This window comes from Drosophila gunungcola, unplaced genomic scaffold (assembly GCF_025200985.1).
Source record: "Drosophila gunungcola strain Sukarami unplaced genomic scaffold, Dgunungcola_SK_2 000035F, whole genome shotgun sequence".
Classification (NCBI taxonomy): domain Eukaryota; kingdom Metazoa; phylum Arthropoda; class Insecta; order Diptera; family Drosophilidae; genus Drosophila; species Drosophila gunungcola.
In genome coordinates, this window is record NW_026453209.1 from 637,475 (window position 1) to 656,065 (window position 18,591).

The 18,591-nt window shown below is 36.3% G+C and overlaps 2 protein-coding genes across 4 annotated transcripts in view; one reads left to right on the top strand and one right to left on the bottom strand.

Moving 5' to 3' along the window:
* LOC128263966 (transcription-associated protein 1-like) overlaps positions 1-18,591 on the top strand; it is a 249,763-nt gene that overhangs the window by 137,395 nt on the left and 93,777 nt on the right. The window lies entirely within an intron of this gene.
* LOC128263967 (histone-lysine N-methyltransferase SETMAR-like) lies at positions 86-1,255 on the bottom strand. Its single transcript, XM_052999250.1, has 2 exons — positions 316-1,255; positions 86-247 (listed from the first exon to the last, which is right to left on the bottom strand). Exons 1-2 carry the CDS (start codon positions 789-791, stop codon positions 205-207), a joined length of 519 nt encoding a protein of 172 aa, XP_052855210.1. The 5' UTR covers positions 792-1,255; the 3' UTR covers positions 86-204.

Consider the following 18,591-nt stretch of genomic DNA (forward strand, 5'->3'; position numbering starts at 1 on the left):
TATCATCATATCACACCGCTCAATAAGTTCCCGGCCTAAAAATGAAAAAAAATTTTTTTTTTGAAAATTTTGTTTTATTCATCAATATAGTTTCCATCTACGGCTATACACTCAATCCAGCGATTCTCCAACCTTTCTATGCCATTTTTGTAGAAAGATGAACTTTTACCCTCAAAATAGGTCTCAGTATCGACAATCACCTCCTCATTTGATCGATATCTCTTGCCTTGGAGGTGCTTTTTGAGATCTGAAAAAAGCCAGTAGTCACTGGGGGCCATATCTGGAGAATAAGGTGGGTGCGGCAGAAGTTCGAACCTCAATTCACTCAATTTCACCATTGTTGCCATAGACTTGTGGCATGGTGCATTATCCTGGTGAAACAGTGGTTTCTTCTTGGCCATATGTGGACGTTTTTCCTTGATAACGCGATCCAATCGATCCAGCAGTTTTATATAATATTCGCTGTTTATTGTTTTACCTTTTTCCAGGTAGTCTATAAATAAAATCCTATGTGCATCCCAAAATACAGAAGCCATAACCTTACCCGCCGATATTTGTGTTTTGGGACGCTTCGGACGGCTTTCACCGGCTACCACCCACTCAGAAGACTGACGACTGGATTCTGGAGTATAGTGGTGTATCCAGGTTTCATCCATGGTTACGTAACGGCGAAAAAAATCGGTCCTATTGCGCTTCAACATGCTTAAACACGTCTCGGAAGCATCGATGCGTTGTTGCTTTTGGTCCGGTGTTAGCAATCGCGGCACCCACTTCGAGCAGAGCTCTCTCATGTCCAAATGTTCATCTAATATCGTAAACACACTGCTTTCCGATATCTTTGAGGCATCAGCTATCTAATTTAATTTCAATTTGCGATCGGCCAACACCATTTTTCGGATTTTTGCCACATTTTCTGGCGTAACTGCTGTTTTTAGGCGACCACTGCGTTCAGCGTCTTTGGTGTCCACACGACCACGTTTAAATTCATTGTACCAATCTTTAATGGTTGATTTTCCCGGAGAAGAATCTGGGTAATGTTTATCAAGCCAAGCTTTTGCTTTTACTGTATTTTTCCTATCAAAAAACAGTGCTTAATCAGGACACGAAACTCCTTTTTTTCCATATTGTAGAAAAACCCAAAGGTTGTATTACTTAAAAATTTGTAACTTAAAAGCACGTGGTCACAGAGTTGTATAATTTTTACACAGAGCTTATGATAATCGACACTTTCGATAAAAAATATCTATATTTGCTTACTACTGCTTCTTATATGTCGGGCCGCGCACTAATTGAGCGATGCGATAGTTTCCATGTTACTTTGTGGCTGTCCCATGGCCTGCTGTATGTTATCAGTTTTCGGCTCAATGTGAGCTGTGCCTGATCTTAGAGCACTGGCGTAGGAAATGCCTTTGGTGGCAATTGAGGGCCCAATTGATGACCTAGCTGCTTTTGCGAAGAAAACTTCCGGTGTCGTTTGTGATTTCATGAAGATGTTCCGGCGTGCCGTTGTCGCTCGTTGCATACGACTTTTCATCTCCTTGTAGACTGGACAGCCTCTGTAGTTTGCTGTGTGGTTTCCTTGGCAGTTTACACATTTTTTAGTGAGAGAGTCTTCCTTGTTGGCAGGGCAGGGTTCGGAGCCGTGGCAGTTTCCACAAGCTACACAAACTGGCCTAAAGGGTGCTGTAAGCCCTGGTGTGTCCGTATTCCTGGCAGTTTGTACATTGCACTGTTCCCGTTCCGTTTGTGCGGCTCTTCTACTGTGATCCTACGGTGCAGAAGGTACTGCAACTTGTAGATCGGGTGCACTGCGTTATTTTTCAAAATTCTGCTGTCTGGCTCCAGCTCGACCTTGAAAAGTGGTTGCGGCTTCTTGTTTTTGTTCATAATGTTTATAACATTTTTGGCGCAAAAACCGTTTTCTTTTAAAGCCTCTAAAATTTCAGAGGGGTTCACATCGGGTTCTATTCCCTTGAGGACAACTTGTAAGCCCTTGCAACTTTTCAGCTGGTACGTGTAGTAATTCTTTTTGGCGTTGTTTAGGTACTTCGACACTGCTCGGAAATCATCTTCGGTTTTGGTTTGAAGTTTGGTTTCGGTTATATTCCCTTTCATAAGCGGAATAACATGAAAGTTATCCTTCCCGACAAGCTCAACTATTTTATTGACTAGGACGTTGGAGATCTTCTCCCGAATAAAGGTGGGTGGGGGCTTAAGTTTCTTTGGGGCTAATTCTTCGTACTCAGTTTCAGGCTCCGCCAGAATGAAAAATCTATTTTCATTTAATGGCCCGAGATTTTCAAAGCCTTTGTTGGTACGGTTTATTTTGGGCATATTGCCGTCAGATTTTTTTTGGGGGGGTTAGCTTGCGCTTGGAAGGATTAATATAGCGATCCATGCCTGTCTGCATGGCCGAACCCGCTTGCGGAATTGTAATTTTTTCTACCGTAGCTTTGTTTTTGCCGTTTGACGCGATTTTTGCACTTTGTTGTGTTGTTGCTTTACCCCCTGCAGAAGAAGAGAGTGGAGTCGTTATTGCATTGTTGGCGACAGAGACCGTTGTAGTTGACGTAGTAGTTGCTGTTGTTGTTGCACTAGGTGGCAGAAGCTCGTTTGGAGTTTTGCTCACTCCATGGTGTTTGTGCGGTGAAAAGCAATGCGGGAGAGCAAGAACTAGCTCTCTGGTTTTCGGCGGTCAGTAAACTTGCACTTTCTTGCACTTTCGGTTCTAGAGTATTACTCGTGAACGAGAAATAAGCATTGTTTCGGGCCAAAGAGGGACGACGTTTGTCTTGCTCTCTCTGAATTTTTTCACGGGCTTCGTCTTGTTGTTTTTGGCGTTGAGTGCGCTGATCCACGTTCTTACTTATTTATTGATAGAGCGTAATATTAATTAATTAGTTAACTAAAACTTTAGTTTACGATATGCGAATTAGCATCGCGAATAGCAAAACCTCGCGTTTATAAATTTTTTCGAACGTTTTCGACTTAGTGGCTTATTGTTTTTCCGGAGCGTTAAGAAAACACGTCTACACGCGACCGAAGTTTAACATTGATATTAAGAGAGCCATAGGTAAAAAAGACAAAGCGTATGCACAGTGAAGACGGTATAAGACTGTTTATCTATACGAACTGTTTAAGACTGAAAGAGCGCGTGTAAATAACCTGATATATGACTTTTTTATATGGTGCAATAAAAACTAAAGAAGTTTGGAAGGAAATTAATAACTTTGGAGTCGGCAATAAAATAGTTGTGATAAATAAGGACGTACATAGATGTGAAGGGTCTTAATGAAAAATTTCTGCCAATTAATGTACCTGAATGTAGTTTTAATATATATCTGACCACTGAATCCTTATAAGGTAATGTTAATTGTTGTGAATTTGTTTGTGTAAGTATATGCGATGTTTAAGAAGAAATATTAAAAATTAAATCGGATGCCACTGGTCTGCATGATGTGAATCCAAAATTCATAGAAATACTTGTTCTAAAAATTGCAGGCTAGACCCATCTCAATCCGCCCTTACCTGTCAAAGATTTTATAGAAGCTATTGGCTACACATGTAAATAGTTACTTGGTCGATAATAGTTTATTAGAGAAGACCCAATTTGACTTCCGCCAAAAAGGAAGCTACACTACCGCGGTCGTCAATATAGTAGAGGGTTTTTTAAGTTAAATGTAAGAACTATGAAATAATATATCACTAATAGGAAACAAGCTGTTGTTGAGGGGGAAATAGGTCAGAGATTCGAATGGGTACTCGCGGTGTACCACAAGAATCTGTATAATGGCCGTTACTGATCACTTTATAAGTAAATGATCTGTCCAGAGTTTTTTCTTTATGTAATGTTCATATGTATACAGATGTTGTTCAGTTGTATGTTAGTCTTCCTTTAAGTCAAATCAATGAATGTTATAATACTGAGTGTTTGAGGTTTAGCAATTAATCTAAGAACAATGGTCTGAGCCTAAAACCTTCAAAATCAAAATGCCTTGTTCTATACAAGAAAAACATACAAATAATTTATTTACCGAAGTTGCGATTAGGAGACACTGATTTAAAATATGTTGAAAGAGCTAGCAATTTAGGAATTTATTTCAATAAGACAATTTCGTGTAATGACTATATTAATATAGCAACCGGACGAACAAATTGATTGTTACAAAACTAAACACAAAAAAGTATTTTATTCCAACAAATATAAGATATAAATGTTGTTAGTACTCGTACAAGACTTACAAGCTCTGACACACAGTTCTTCATTTATGCTGTTAAACTTTGGAATCGTCTACCAAACCAACTTAAAACAATTAAAGGCATATTACAATTCGCAAACAAACTTAAAACTTATCTTTGCACACACACATAAAAACATATCACAAAAAACATAAGACATAAAACACCTTCAAAAAGAAAAAACTTTTAAATTATTATTTTAAAAGCAGTTTAATCATTTAAATCATTAAGTTATTTTTATATATTTATATAGTTAATGTAATTAAGTCTGATTTTCTTGTGACGCATAATACATTAAAGTATTATACTTGTAGCGTCAAGATAATATAAAATAAATTAAAAAAAAACATTCATTTAAAACTCATTTTAAAAATGAATATTTATTACAAAAGCTCTACAGGGACACCAGGTGCTAACTTTACAAATTTTAAGAACAAAACAAGCAAAATTTAGGTCACAATATTAATTACAAACCTGTATACTGAATTTACATTTCAAATTTAAACGTTTTAGCTTGTTTCGCTGGAGAATTATTAATTTTAACTTGCACCTCATAAGTTAGTCAAATTTAAGCACTTGCTGTTCGCTTGCAACAACTGAATTTGAAACCTTTTAATAACAGACTGTACTAACTTGTTTACATTTGCGGTATGTAGCATATCAGTTATATTTATTCATAAAACGCTCAGCATCTCTGCTATCGGGACTTGGTGAAACAAGGGTTGATATTTGTCTAAAATCTGAACTCATCACGTCTAGTATCACTGATAATCAGCCAACCATAGCCCTGAACATAGAGCAATGGAGTTAGCAAGTTTTATGATTAAGCTGGTCCCTGGGTTACCGCTTCTTCAGAAAACTTAAATTATAAAATAGAGGATCGTCTGGATGTTGTTGTTCGTCGGTTTTGGGAGTTAGAAAGTTCAAATGAAACAGTTTCCGTCAGAACAAAGGAAACATAATCCGTCACATTTGTCAAATCAAGTACAGGAGAATACTCGGTAAATCTACCATTTACATCCAAATCCATTAACTTAGGCGAGCGCATCGTAGAAATCTGAATTTGGAGCGCAAATTACATCATCAACCTTACCTTAAAGAGCAGTATTCATAATTTATACACTAGTATTTGGATCTTAATGTTATGTCTCCAGTTGAGGATATCCATATGTGTCGGTACTTTCTCTTACATCAATGCGTTATCTAGAAAGACAATTTAGCAACCAAACTACGTGTGGTTTTTGGCGGAACGGTTGTAGCTTAATCAGGTCAATCCCTTAATGATGTGAACCAAAACTCTTTGACATTTGGATTAGATTTCGTTTATACAAAGTTGCTCTTACTGGATACATCTGCAAGATTGATCGGTGTCGGTATGGGTGCGCCTGATAACTTCTACGAATGTATCTTATGGAGAGACTCTCCCCGTAAGGAATTGCGAGTTTACAAGTTAGATACAGTTACTTAAGGAACGATACCATCGTCATTTATGTCGAAAAGGACTATGCACCAGCTAGCTCTGGATGAATGCCCTCTTTCCAATTGGATCTACAGCCTTGCTTGAAGACTTCGATGTAGACGCTTTCATTGCTGGGGGTAACTCAATTTCGGAGGCTCTAAACAAAATGCAACAGGCCTTTATAATTGTTTCTCGAGTGAACTTAAAACTCCGCAAATGGTCTTGAAGTCATACAGCCGTTTTAGAAACTGTAACTGAGGCTGACAAGAAGCAGTTTCTACAATTAAATGACGGAGGTGATGTAACCAAAGCACTGGCCTTGCATTTTTTTCATTTGATAGGGATGCCAAATGAATGAAACAACTTTCTACATTGAGTTCTGAATTAAAACTGTTTTATTTTTGCAAATATTGTTTCAAGATGCTTATTCTTGTGTTATCTATGGCCTACGCAGAGACCGCATCTGCTTGCCTGAGCGTAAGAGTTATCTTTGAATCCCGCACAGGAACCCTTGGTGCAGTGTGTAAATCACATCTTAAGCGATTTTATTTGATAGCTTAAGTGGCTTGCACTTACAAGTGCTAAGAGCTGCACCCTTGTCGGGTTTGAATAACAGATGATAAATTATAGCTTTAGGTCATTTAACATGTCATGCCCAGTGCTCATAAGTGTGTATACTTTATCATTATTTGTGTCTTTCTGAACATTATGGCAAGGGCCGGCAATGTTAGGTGTATGAAATATTAATTACAGAAATGATATACATATATATTTTGTTAGCAGTGCAAATTTAAATAGTGGACTGTATCTGTATTTTTATACCCTTGCAGAGGGTATTATAATTTCACTCAAAATTTTGCAACGCAGTAAAGGAGACATTTCCGACCCTATAAAGTATATATTTTCTTGATCAGCATCACTAGGAGAGTCGATCTAGCCATGACCGTCCGTTTCTACGCAAACTAATCTCTCAGTTTTAAAGCTATCTGCATATATGTCGGAAAGAGACGGATCCGACGACTAAAGCATATAGCTCCCATAGGAACAATCGAAAAAAAAAAACAAAATTATAACTTTGCTGTTTTTTAAATTTTTTTAGTTTTTCGACATATAGTATTAGTTAAATATTTCAGATTTACGGTTTAAATATAGCTCCCATGGAAACAATAAAAATATATACAATTTTTTTTTTAAATGTAACTTTTCTTTTTGTAATTTTTCTTTTTTAATTCTTTTTGTCTTATTATTAGTTTGACAGTATAGAATTTTATTAAAATCGGAAAACGATATCATATAGCTGCCACAGGAACTATCGAATAAATAAGCTGCAAATCATCATAGCTTCAATGTTTTTAAACATATACGCAAGTAAATCATAATTTTAATGTTTTCAAGAATATTTCGTTTTTGCAATGGCTGCAAAGCTTGCCGAAGTTTGCTTCCTTTCTTGTTTTAATTAATGTTTTAAGGTCTCAGCCACACTCAAAAAATTTTTATTATAATTTCAGTCAGAAGTTTGCAACGCAGTGGTGGAGACATTTCCGACCCTATAAAGTATATATATTCTTGATCGGCTTCACAAAGAGAGTCGATCTAAGTCGATATCGTATAGCTTAAAAATAACTTTTTTTAAAATTTAACTTTTTTCTTTTGTAATTTTTAAAAAAAAAATCTTTTTGACTTATTAATATATTGACAGTCCAGAATTACGCTTTTAATATTATTCTAATCAGAACACTATATCGTATAGGTGTCATAAAAACTATCGAATAATTAAACTGCAAAGTCATCATAGCTTTAACGTTTTTAAACGTATTCGCAAGTAAATCATAATTTTAATGTTTTCAAGAATATTACATTTTTGCAAGGGTATATGCACTTCGGCTTGCCGAAGTTTGCTTCCTTTCTTGTTCGATATATTTTATTTTGCAGCAAACTTATTGATTTAACACCTTTGCAACGGCTAAAGTTCTATCAGTTTACTTTTACTACAATTTAATAGTAATTTATGTTTTTCAATAGTATTTGTATGTTCAAATATTGAGTAATATCATGTAATTTTAACTTATGTGTTTTATTTCGTTTAATATAATGAAATTATTATTATTCAAGGTTAAATATTATTTTCTAATATCAGCCTTAAGGCTTTCTGGATACTTCTTGTTTCGAGAATCTCGCCCGAAGTCGCTCGGATTTCGAAACGAGAATGAATTACATTTGACATAAGGAAGTACGAGAAGTTGACTCAAAAATAATAAGAAACAAACGATCGAGCGAGACGATATTTTCTAATTTCTCGTCTCGTCCTGCAGCACTAAATAAAACAAGCACCACTTAAGAAACCTACAGACAAATATTTCTTACGGACAGCCATGCCTGTAAACATAGAATGTGGCTGTTTGCAGACGAATCCTTGCGTTACAATACTGCAGTCTTTGCAGTTGTTGACTCAAGCATCATTATACAATCCTGCGGGCTCCTCCCTGAATCATTTACACCCGAAGCACATGGAATGCTTTATGCAAGTCGCTTAAATTTCAATCAGATTGCTCTTTTCACAACGCTTCGCTTTTCTCCAACTTTCATCAATTTCATCCGCCACCAGATTATCTATAACCTTTAAGACATCTAACTCAGAAAACAGGGCTCTAACTCGAAACTTTCAGACCTTCAATCTACTAATCTCCCAATCTCCTGTTGTAATCCTTATCACCAAGACAATTAACACACTCACTGTGTTAGTTTTAGATTTCAATTAATATTTTATTAGCTCTTGTCGACACGCGCCACGTGCACAGGGATCCGGGAAGAGATAAAAATGTTACCAGATTATAGGTCTAAGCCAATACTTAATTCAGTGTTGTTGTATGTTATTTTTGACAACAGAATAGGGATATTCAATATTATTAGAAAAAACAAATTGTTACGTAGGCCTTTTAATTCCCAGTCTAAAGGACATGAGCCGAGGAAGAATCGTCCGATGTTCAGGCACCTTTTTCAGCGGTAGCGTCGTCGTATTTGGTAGTGGGTCTGGTAGCTTCTTACCTCTCCAACATAGCCAGAAAAAAAAATATTAAATATCTCTGGGAAAATAATTAAATCTGTCTTATTCGTTTGTCTTCGTTGCCAACAAGCTAATCGAGTTGCGCTCTTAAGCGCTTGACCGAAATACGATCGGCAGCATATATGCAAGTGCTGCCGTTGAATCAGCGCAAGCCATGCAATCATATCCGCTATTGTCAACTTCGTACTTCAAGGTCTTGTCATAATTCCTTACCTAGTTCACTTGTTGTACCAGATCCCCTTTTTAATCGTTGCTACCAACACAAGTTTATATTAATTTTCACATGAAGAATTTATTTATAACAAGAAGGAAAGCAAACTTCGGCAAGACGAAGTTCATATACCCTTGAAGCTATTGCATTAATTAAATACTTTTGAAAACATTTAAATTATGATTTACTTGAGTATGTGCTAAAAAAAAACATTGAAACTATGATGATTTGCAGCTCAATTATTAGATAGTTATTTTATATATTTTTATTATTTCTATGGGAGCTATATGCTATAGACGTCCTATTTTGATAAAATTTATACCATAATTCTGAAATAATTAAACATTGCTATATGTCGAAGAACTAAACAAAAAATTAAAAAACAGAAAAGTAAAAATTTTTTTTCAATTATTTTTCCGATTGTTCCTATGGGAGCTATATGCTATAGTCGTCCGATTTTGATGAAACTTAAACCGTAATTCAGAAATATTAAACCATTAAATTAACAAAAAATTAAAAAACAGCAAAGTTATAATTTTTTTTCATTTATTTTTCCGATTGTTCCTATGGGAGCTATATGCTATAGTCGTCCGATTTTGATGAAATTTAAACCGTAAATCGGAAATATTTTACCATTTCTATATGTCGAAGAACTAAACAAAAAATTAAAAAACAGCAAAGTTATAATTTTTTTTCATTTATTTTTCCGATTGTTCCTATGGGAGCTATATGCTATAGTCGTCCGATCCGGCTCGTTCCGACTTATATACTACCTGCAATAGAAAGACAACTTTTGGGAAAGTTTCATGCAGATAGCTTTAAAACTGAGAGACTAGTTTGCATATAAACGGACGGACAGACAGACAGACAGACGGACGGACGGACAGACGGACGGACAGACGGACGGACAGACGGACATGGCTAGATCGACTCTACTAGTGATGCTGATCAAGAATATATATACTTTATAGGGTCGGAAACGTCTCCTTCACTGCGTTGCAAACTTCTGACTGAAATTATAATACCCTCTGCAAGGGTATAATTAGAATAATGATAGATTTGATTATTTAAATGCACATAACTTAATATAACTTTAATTATTTGATTATGATATTTTTATTATAATATATATAAGTAAAGACAAGAATATTTATCATTAGAATTTATAATCTTTATTTATTGGAATCACTCCCGTTCGCTGTTTGACATTAATAAGAAATCCGTTCGGATAACTATAGTTTTATTTTTGGAACTACTCCCGTTTATTGTAATTGTTTTGATTCCTTTCGAGGCTGTAAAGAACTAGTTAATGCTAACTTAAATGTTCTCCAAGAAAGCCGGGCAGAAGGCCCGGCAGCGACGAGCAGAATTGGCGGCAGCGCTATGGTCAGAGTGCTAGCCTTGTACTTCGCATCCGCTGCATAGCCCGCTGCATTACTTTACCGCCTTGGTCAGCGGCACTTCCACTCAGCGACTCGGGTTTTGAATTTCATTCTTCCAGACCGCTGATTTGGAGAATTGCATCTGGTCTTTCAACACCTTTGGGTTCCATGCTAACTCCTCCCTCTTTAAAGTTAAGGTCGTCCTCGTACTTCTTCAGCGTAGATTTTAGTTCAGCTGTCAACGTCAATGGAGTCAATAGGTGACGAAACGGCACACCAGAACGATCACCAAAGTAATATCGCTAGTTAGGAGTGGCTTCGTTAGAATATCTTCTTTAAGACGTTTGATGTGTTGATATTACCGTGGGTCACCATCGATGCAGGTTTCTTTTTCAGTATGCCATAGTGGTTTTTAAAGAGGGTCATGTTTACCATAACGCATTCGTCGAAGGTTACCAGATATGCGCACCTAGGAAGGTTTTTAAGGCGTCGCCGTGTTAAAGTTTTGAAGCATCATTGTTAATAATTAGTATCCACAATCAGCGACTAAGTTGTCCTCCCCAAAGTCTAGAATCCTATTACTATGTTGTATTGAATAAATAGAAATATTCTTACATACTAATTTAGGTTTGGGGTATTTTATGTGGAATTGTATTATATCATTATTTTTAAATGCTTTTATCTGGGATACTTCTAAAAGATCGACAATGCTAAAATTTGTGAGCCTTTCGGATTAATTTCTTTGATTAATTTCAATCCAGAATAACTGGGTTTATTAAGATAACTTTTGCCAATGTTATTAAATTTAAATTTTTCAGATCATTCATTATAATTCTATTTTTGTCTATTTCGACTGATTTGTAAATTGCGTTTATTGCTTTGGTTAATTCGTTTAAACGAGTTTGTACTCTAGAAGTGTTTCTTCCTGGGAGAAGTCAGGGAAGTCTGGGTTACCTGCAATTGCCTTTAGGGCTGATCCTAACATAGTAATGCTGCGTGCATTCCTATGATGAACTCTTAAAGTACCCATTTAAGAATCTATCTGTCCGACGACCACAGTCTATATCCGTCTCATGTGGTCCTGTGTAAAAGCGTCAATTGTAGTCTTTGTTTTGAGAGAGTAAAGTTCATATGAAGTAATATTAGTAGAGTGTCCAAGATACCCAAATTCCTTCCAGATTGTGATGTCTCCATCCATTACCGGTATGTAGTCCGAATGTGAATAGTCATTTATTTTTAAGGCAGTGGTCATCGAAAAGGTCACAGCCAGAATAAAAGTCCAAAGCGTTAACCTAAAACAAGAAAGAAGGAAAGAACAAAAATCTAAATCTATAGGCGTTTTATTAGTAACTGAGTGGATAGTTCTATTGTAGTTAGTTGTGGCTAGTAAGATAACCTCCTTGATTTCGTTCTTTTCTTTTTCGATTTTTAGGCATCGCGCTATTTCAGCAAGGGTGCCGTGGAATCTTTTGACCTGTCCGTTCGATGTGCTGTGCAAGGGGGGTGCATTTGCAATGTTAATATTGAAATTATTTAATAATATTGACTTAATAGTCTCGGAGTTTAATGATCTTTCATTGTCGCAGTAAATTGCTTGTGTGTTTGGAAAAAAATTGACAATATTTAAAATAGGGGATCTTACATACACGATAGCTCTGGATGCGATCGGATGTACAATAGCGAACTTATAAAATTTATCAATACATGTGAGAAAGAGTTTTCCATCTGTTGAAAATATGTCTATATGGAGAATTTCTCCTGGATAACATGGTAACGGCGTTTGGCCGACTGTTTGCCTTGTAGGGTGACGGCTGTACTTTGCCATAGAGCAAATTTTACAATTAAGTGTTACCTCTGTTGCTAGCCGAAGCTTTTTTCGGAAAAAAATAGTCTCTCAGAATCTGTTTAACGTTTTCTTGAGCTGTTCGATGGGTTCTATTATGTTCTAAAATTACTATTTCCTTTTGTTCTGATTGGTCAGGAATATCTGTTACTAGGAATTTGCAATGATTAAATGTCGTCGAGGGAAATGCCTCGTTTAGTTTATGCTGAATAAAAGCAAAAATTGGCAGTTCGCAATGAATGGCATTAACGAAATCTGCTTTTACTATGTCTAATAGTGTTGCTAGAAGATTTTCACGGTCGGAAAATCGAATAATATGTCGGGTTTTTTCTTTGAATAGAATAAAGGTTCTCGTAGATGGGAAGTCTGATTCTTCAATGATTATCTGATTACGGAAACTATTTACTGGTTTATCTATTGACTCTATAGTGTACGTGAGTGAATCTTCGCTATGAATGGTAGCGATATCAGATTCGGAGTTGTTCTGTAAGGGATTCGCGTTGTGTCGTGAGAGGGCATCGGCTCCATTTTGTTTGCCTGGTTTATAGAAAATGTTTGCGTTATGGTCGTCAATAAAAGATTTCCAGCGTTTTATAATGGCATTCGTATTTTTTTCGGATATTGCATACATCAGAGGTTGATGGTCAGTATTAATGTTTAATTTTCTTACCCCATACAAATAATTTCTCAGGTTTTTAAGCGCCCATACAATGGCTAGAAGTTCACGCTCATTAGTGGCGAAAGGCATTTCATTGTTCCTGATTGTTCTGGAGATGCAGGTGACAACACTGTGACAACACAGCCCCTAAGCCGTTCGCGGATGCGTTCGTTGTTAGGTCAAAAGGTTTGCTAAAATCGGGGTATGCTAGAACCATGTCTTCTGACGCTAGAATTTGTTTAAGATTTTCAAATGATTCTAGTTGTTTGGGTGATAACTCAATTTTGATTTTTGTTGATTGATTTGCGCTGGCTTTACCATTTTCGCCTTTTAGGGGTCTTGCAATTGTGGCAAAGCCTTTTATAAAACATCTATAATAGCTGCAGAGAGCCAAAAATGATATTAGGCTATAATGTGAAGTAGGTGCTTGGAAGGCTTCGATTGCCTTTACTTTATCTGGGGACGTTGTAAGTCCTCCGCATGACATAATAAATTCCAAGTATTCTACGCTCCTTTTAGAGAGCTTAGACTTTTCCTGAGATACCCTCATGCCAGCTTTTAATAACCCAGTTTATGTCCCTAATATGATCTTCTTTAGTTTTAGAAAAGATGATGATATTGATTGATATTTGTTCCCTTAGAACATCATCGATTGCCCTTTGGAAACCTAAAGGCGGTTTTCTCCCTATCTATCTCTGCCAATTTTGTAAAATACTGGGCCTTTCCCATATTTGCCAGTTAGTAGAAATACTAGGGATAGGGTATTTATCGTCAATCGTTTTTTTTTATTTAGTTACCTAAAATCGAAAACCAGGCGTTTTTTTTGTTGCCACTTTCATCGTGGCCTTTTTTTTCAACAACCCACACGGGATTGTTGTAAGGTGATTGTGATTTTCTGATGATACCGTCTGCTAGAAGTGGTTTAACCTCTGCATTGACAAATTCAGATACGCACATTGGGTAAGGGTATAGCTTAGAAAACACGGGTTCCCCGACAGAGCAGATAGTTGCAGTCGTGTTTATATTATATGGTCTGCGAATGCCCCAGCCCTCTTAGTGATCATTAAATTAAATTTTTTTCTAAAAGCATTGGGGACATAATCGACATTTAAAGTGATAAAATTAACATCCTTATATTTAGCAAATTGCAAATCTTCCTATCCTGAATTATGTTCAATCCTACCGGTACTAAGGTTAATTCGATCATTTACTTTCTTTAAATGATCTAGACCAACAATGCCATCGAATTCCTTAAGGTTTCAAAAATTGTTAAATAGGCTTATTTTAATTTTTTCCATTTAAGTGGAGCCATGCAGGCATGAGACCATAAAAGGTTCCTCCACGTTTTTTATGTGTGTCAGACCAGGCAAAGGTTTTATGTAGTTTTTCGATGCACCTGTATCTATTAGAAGTCGAATCATTTTCCCCGCAATCCTTCGACTTATATACGGAAACAGGGACTCCCCTCTTAAACATTACAGTCTTAGGTTGGAAGTAAATAATCCTCGAGTTCCTCTATATTGTTTTGAGCCTGTAAATCATAGTCTTCGGTGTATTCCTGTTCCTGATGTGGTATTTATCTTTTGTCTGTTACTCAGGACATTTCCCTTTGTAGGAATTTGTCGTTTGCCGGGACCGTGAGGAGGGATCAACTTCCATTGGTTCTGGTACTAATTAACTCTGATTTTTTTGTGTAAAGTTTCGGTGACTGTAACTAGCGTTTTCTGGGTTAAAATGTGGTTGTTTTAAATTCTGGCTTTGCCGCCAAATAGTATTTTTAATTGGGGGTTTTCCCAATTTTTCGTCAGCGTGCCTTGCAAAGGTGGCTGCAAATACACTGGGTTCATGGCTAGACTGTGCCTCTTGTGCCAATGCGAGAGCAGTGGGAGGATCTTTTGGTTTTGCTGGAAAAACTGTCATTTTTAGAGAGTTTTTTAACCCTGAAATAAAGGTATGCAGTGCGTCGCTCATGTATTTTTCGTTCAGGACTGTCGAAGCTGCACTATCATGAGACATCAGCTGTTTGTTTATTAACAAAGTAAGTTTTTTTTCGATTTCTTCATAATACTTTGTCAAGGCAAGTCGCCCTGCCGCATAAGGTTAAGTTCTTGTTGAATCACCTGTACGGGCGTCTTATCCGCATAGGTAAAGTCTAATCTGGCTATGATAGCCTTAAAATTCAAAACAGTATTAAAGGAGGCTAGGACGGCGTCAGCCGATCCTCTTATTTTGTGCCATATAATAGCTACTGCTTGATAGTGTTTTGAACTACCTTCAAATGGTTTAAACACCTCATATGCCACTGTGGCTGATTGTCGCCACGAAATATATTGTTCCTGCTTGCCGTCAAATTCATTCATTTATTCCATTTTATTCCTTCTATTATAGAGATTTGTTCATACACTTCTACTGTGTGTGGCGTGACTTGTAACCCCTTTATCTGTTCAGAGAGTTCTTTAATTTTTGCTTCGATTAACTGAGCTTGTTGATAAAGTGCTGTCTGTACAGCTACCTCAAACATCTGCTTCCATTGATCGGTCGACATTTTATGCTCTTCTGACTCTGTATCTTTTGTGACAGTAAACTTCTTGTAGACTTTTAAAAGCTCCTCATCTAATTCTTTTAATATCTTATTTTCTGCGGTTTCTGTTTTTAATGCAAGTCCCTTTTCCCCGCTGCTATCTGGATCTGATTTCCTATCTCTCCACTGCGAGAATATTGGATTTTTCTCAGAATTTGACCTACATTTTTCCCATACAAAAAAAATTTTAGTTTTTAATTCACAGATAAGATGAATATAAATTATTTATTCTTGTACTTAATTGATAAGCAAAAATTTTGTATTCTCAATGTGATAACTTTTTTTAAAGTAATCTGATAAAGTAATCTTTTTATAAAAATTTTAACTTTTAAGGAAAGTCCGAATAATTTAAATGGTTTCACGAAAAGTTCACTTACATGATTTCTGTTAAAGATTCTAATTTTCCTTCCTTAGGCTACGATTTGCTCATCCATTAGGTTTTGTTTCCTTGAAGATGATGTAAATAGCGAGGGCCCTCCCCTACAGCTATTCTCCAGAAGGTTGTTGTTTAATAAATTTTGTTTTGAGGTGTTAACTGCAATTTTTTAATTATAGTTGCACAGGTTTTTGGTTGAGATTTCTGATTGAAGTGTTTTTTTAAAGATTTTTTTTTATTCGACGGCTGCGTCTTGCAGCTAGTTGCCAGATTTTTGTTGTTGCTCAGTAGCTTTTGTTTAAGCCTTTTGTTCACACAAAAAAATAGATTTTTTGTTTAATCTTTTTTCCACACAAATAAAGATGAGCTTTCATTAATCGCAATTTTTAAGTTATTCTCGCACAGGTTTCTGATTGAGTTTTTTTCACAGATTTATTTTTTCTTAGAGGTTTGCGGCTTGCAGTTAGTCTCCAGAATTTGTTGTTGTGTAACTTTTTTGCTTAATCTTTTTTTTCCACACAAAAAAGTTAGCTTTTGACTTTTTCCAGCACAGGTTTTTAATTGAGTTTTTTACAATTGTTTTTTGAGTTATTTCCGCACAGGTTTCTGATACAGTTTTTTACAATTTTTTTTAAAAAATTTTTTATTTATTTTTTCGGGTTTGCGTTTTACTCGTTTGGGCGCCAGTATTTTTCGTTCACGACCGTTGCAGCTGCTAAGTTCTTGCTGAATCACCTGTATGTGCGTCTTATCAACATAGGTAAAGTCTAAACTGGCTAAGATAGCCTTAAAATTCAAAAAAGGATTAAAGGAGGCTAGGACTGCGTCAGCCGATTCTCTTATTTTGTGGCTTATAATAGCTACTGCTTGATAGTGTTTTGAACTACCTTCAAATGGTTTAAATACCTCATATGGCTGATTATCGCCACGAAATATATTGTTTCTGATTGCCGCCCGTTCCGGCAAAGATTTTACGATGTATAAATTTTCATCACATTTTATTTCTTCTAGTTCAGAGATTTGTTCTTACACTTTTGCTGTGGGTGGCGTGACTTTGAACCCATTTATCTGTTCAGAGAGTTCTTTAATTTTTGCTTTGAATAACTGAGCTTGTTTATGAAGTGCTGTCTGTACAGCTACCTCAAACATTTCATTGATCGGTCGACATTTTATGCTCCTCTGACTCTGTATCGTTTGTGACAACAAACTTCTTTTAGGCTTTTAATAGCTCCTCATCTGATTCTTTTAATATCTCATTTTCTGTGGGTTCTGTTTTTAATGCAAATCTCTCCACCGCGATAATAGTTTTTTGTCAGAATTTTACATAGGTTTTTGAGTACAAAAAAATGTTAGTTCGCAATTCACAATTAAGACGAATAATCTTAATATTTTTATAAAAATTTTTACTCTCAAGAAAAGTTTGAATATTTTAAGTGGTTTCACGAAAAATTCATGATTTCCGTTCCACCAGGTCCTGTTTAATTGAAGATGAAGTATATGGCGAGAGTCCTCCCCTACAGCTATTTATTCTATTGTTGTTGAATACATTTTGTTTAAACCTTTTGTTCACACAAAAAAAATTATCTTTCGTTAATCACAATTTTTGAATTTTTCTCGCACAGATTTTTGATTGAGTTTTTTTTTTAAAGATATATTTTTATAATTTTTTCCTTTTTTACGGGTTTGCGTTAACTCGCTTGGGCGCCAGTAAAGACAAGATTAATTTTCGTTAGAATTTATAATGTTTGTTTTGTTGGATTCACTCCCGTTCGTTGATTGACATCAATAAGAAATCCGTTTGGATAACTATAGTTTTATTTTTAGAGTAACTCCCGTTTATGGTAATTTAATTTATCCTGGAGTCCTTTTGGAATTCTTTCGAGTCTATTAAGAACTAATTAATGCTAACTTAAATGTTCTCCATGAAAGGCGGACAGAAGGCCCGACGTCGGCAGCGACGAGCAGAATTGACGGCAGTGCTATGGGCAGATTGCTTACCTTGTACTTCGCATCCGCTGCATAGCCCGCTGCATTGCTTTACCGCCTTGGTCAGCGGACAGCTGACTTAGCGCCTCGTGCCCGGTGCATTCCCCTACCACTCAGTGACTCGGGTTTTGTATTTCATTCTTATAGACCGCTGATTTTGAGAATTGCATCCGGGGTTGCAACACCTTTGTGTTCCATGCTTACTCGCTTCACGAGTTGATTTGTCCGTCATGACTTTACTTTCACTTGGTTTTTGTCAGTAAGATGCGCAGAGAGTCGCAATTGTACGTTCGAAAGTTCTGGAAAGAATGAGTTCTAAACATTCTACTAGTCTGCACAACTCTATCGTGTTCACTCGTCATTTTTAATTTATTCTCTACTATTTTTAATTTCACTCTCCTTATTGCAACAACAATTGCGCCACACCCGGCTAAGGTGAGTTCCCACCCTTAAAACGGTCTCAGAAGGTCACACTTCTTTCTCTCAACTCTTTATTTGAAATGCACTCTATCCGTTTGGTCAGTCTTATTTGTTTTTTGTACAGTTATACAATCTACAGCTTTTGTCTGCATTGGTGTGTCTAGCCTTGTTTAATTGTTGTGTACAATCCTTTTTGACCATCATGGGAATATTAGGGAAGGCTTTTTTCAAGGCTTCCCCACTGGTATCTCTAATTTTTCCTGGGTGTTTGTGTTAAAATAGGAATTTAGGGTAGTAGCCCCAATTGGTTTTCCTTACATTGATTATTCCTTCGCGTCAAGGTCATAATAACAATGAGACAAAACGATGGTC

What these genes read in the sequence shown, in the direction of transcription:
- LOC128263967 (XM_052999250.1), bottom strand. Translation starts at nt 791, where the DNA reads ATGAGAGAGCTCTGCTCGAAGTGGGTGCCGCGATTGCTAACACCGGAC. An exon ending in GTGAAATTGAGTGAATTGAG is followed by an intron (nt 248 to 315) that starts GTTCGAACTTCT and finishes GGCTTTTTTCAG; the next exon opens with ATCTCAAAAAGCACCTCCAA.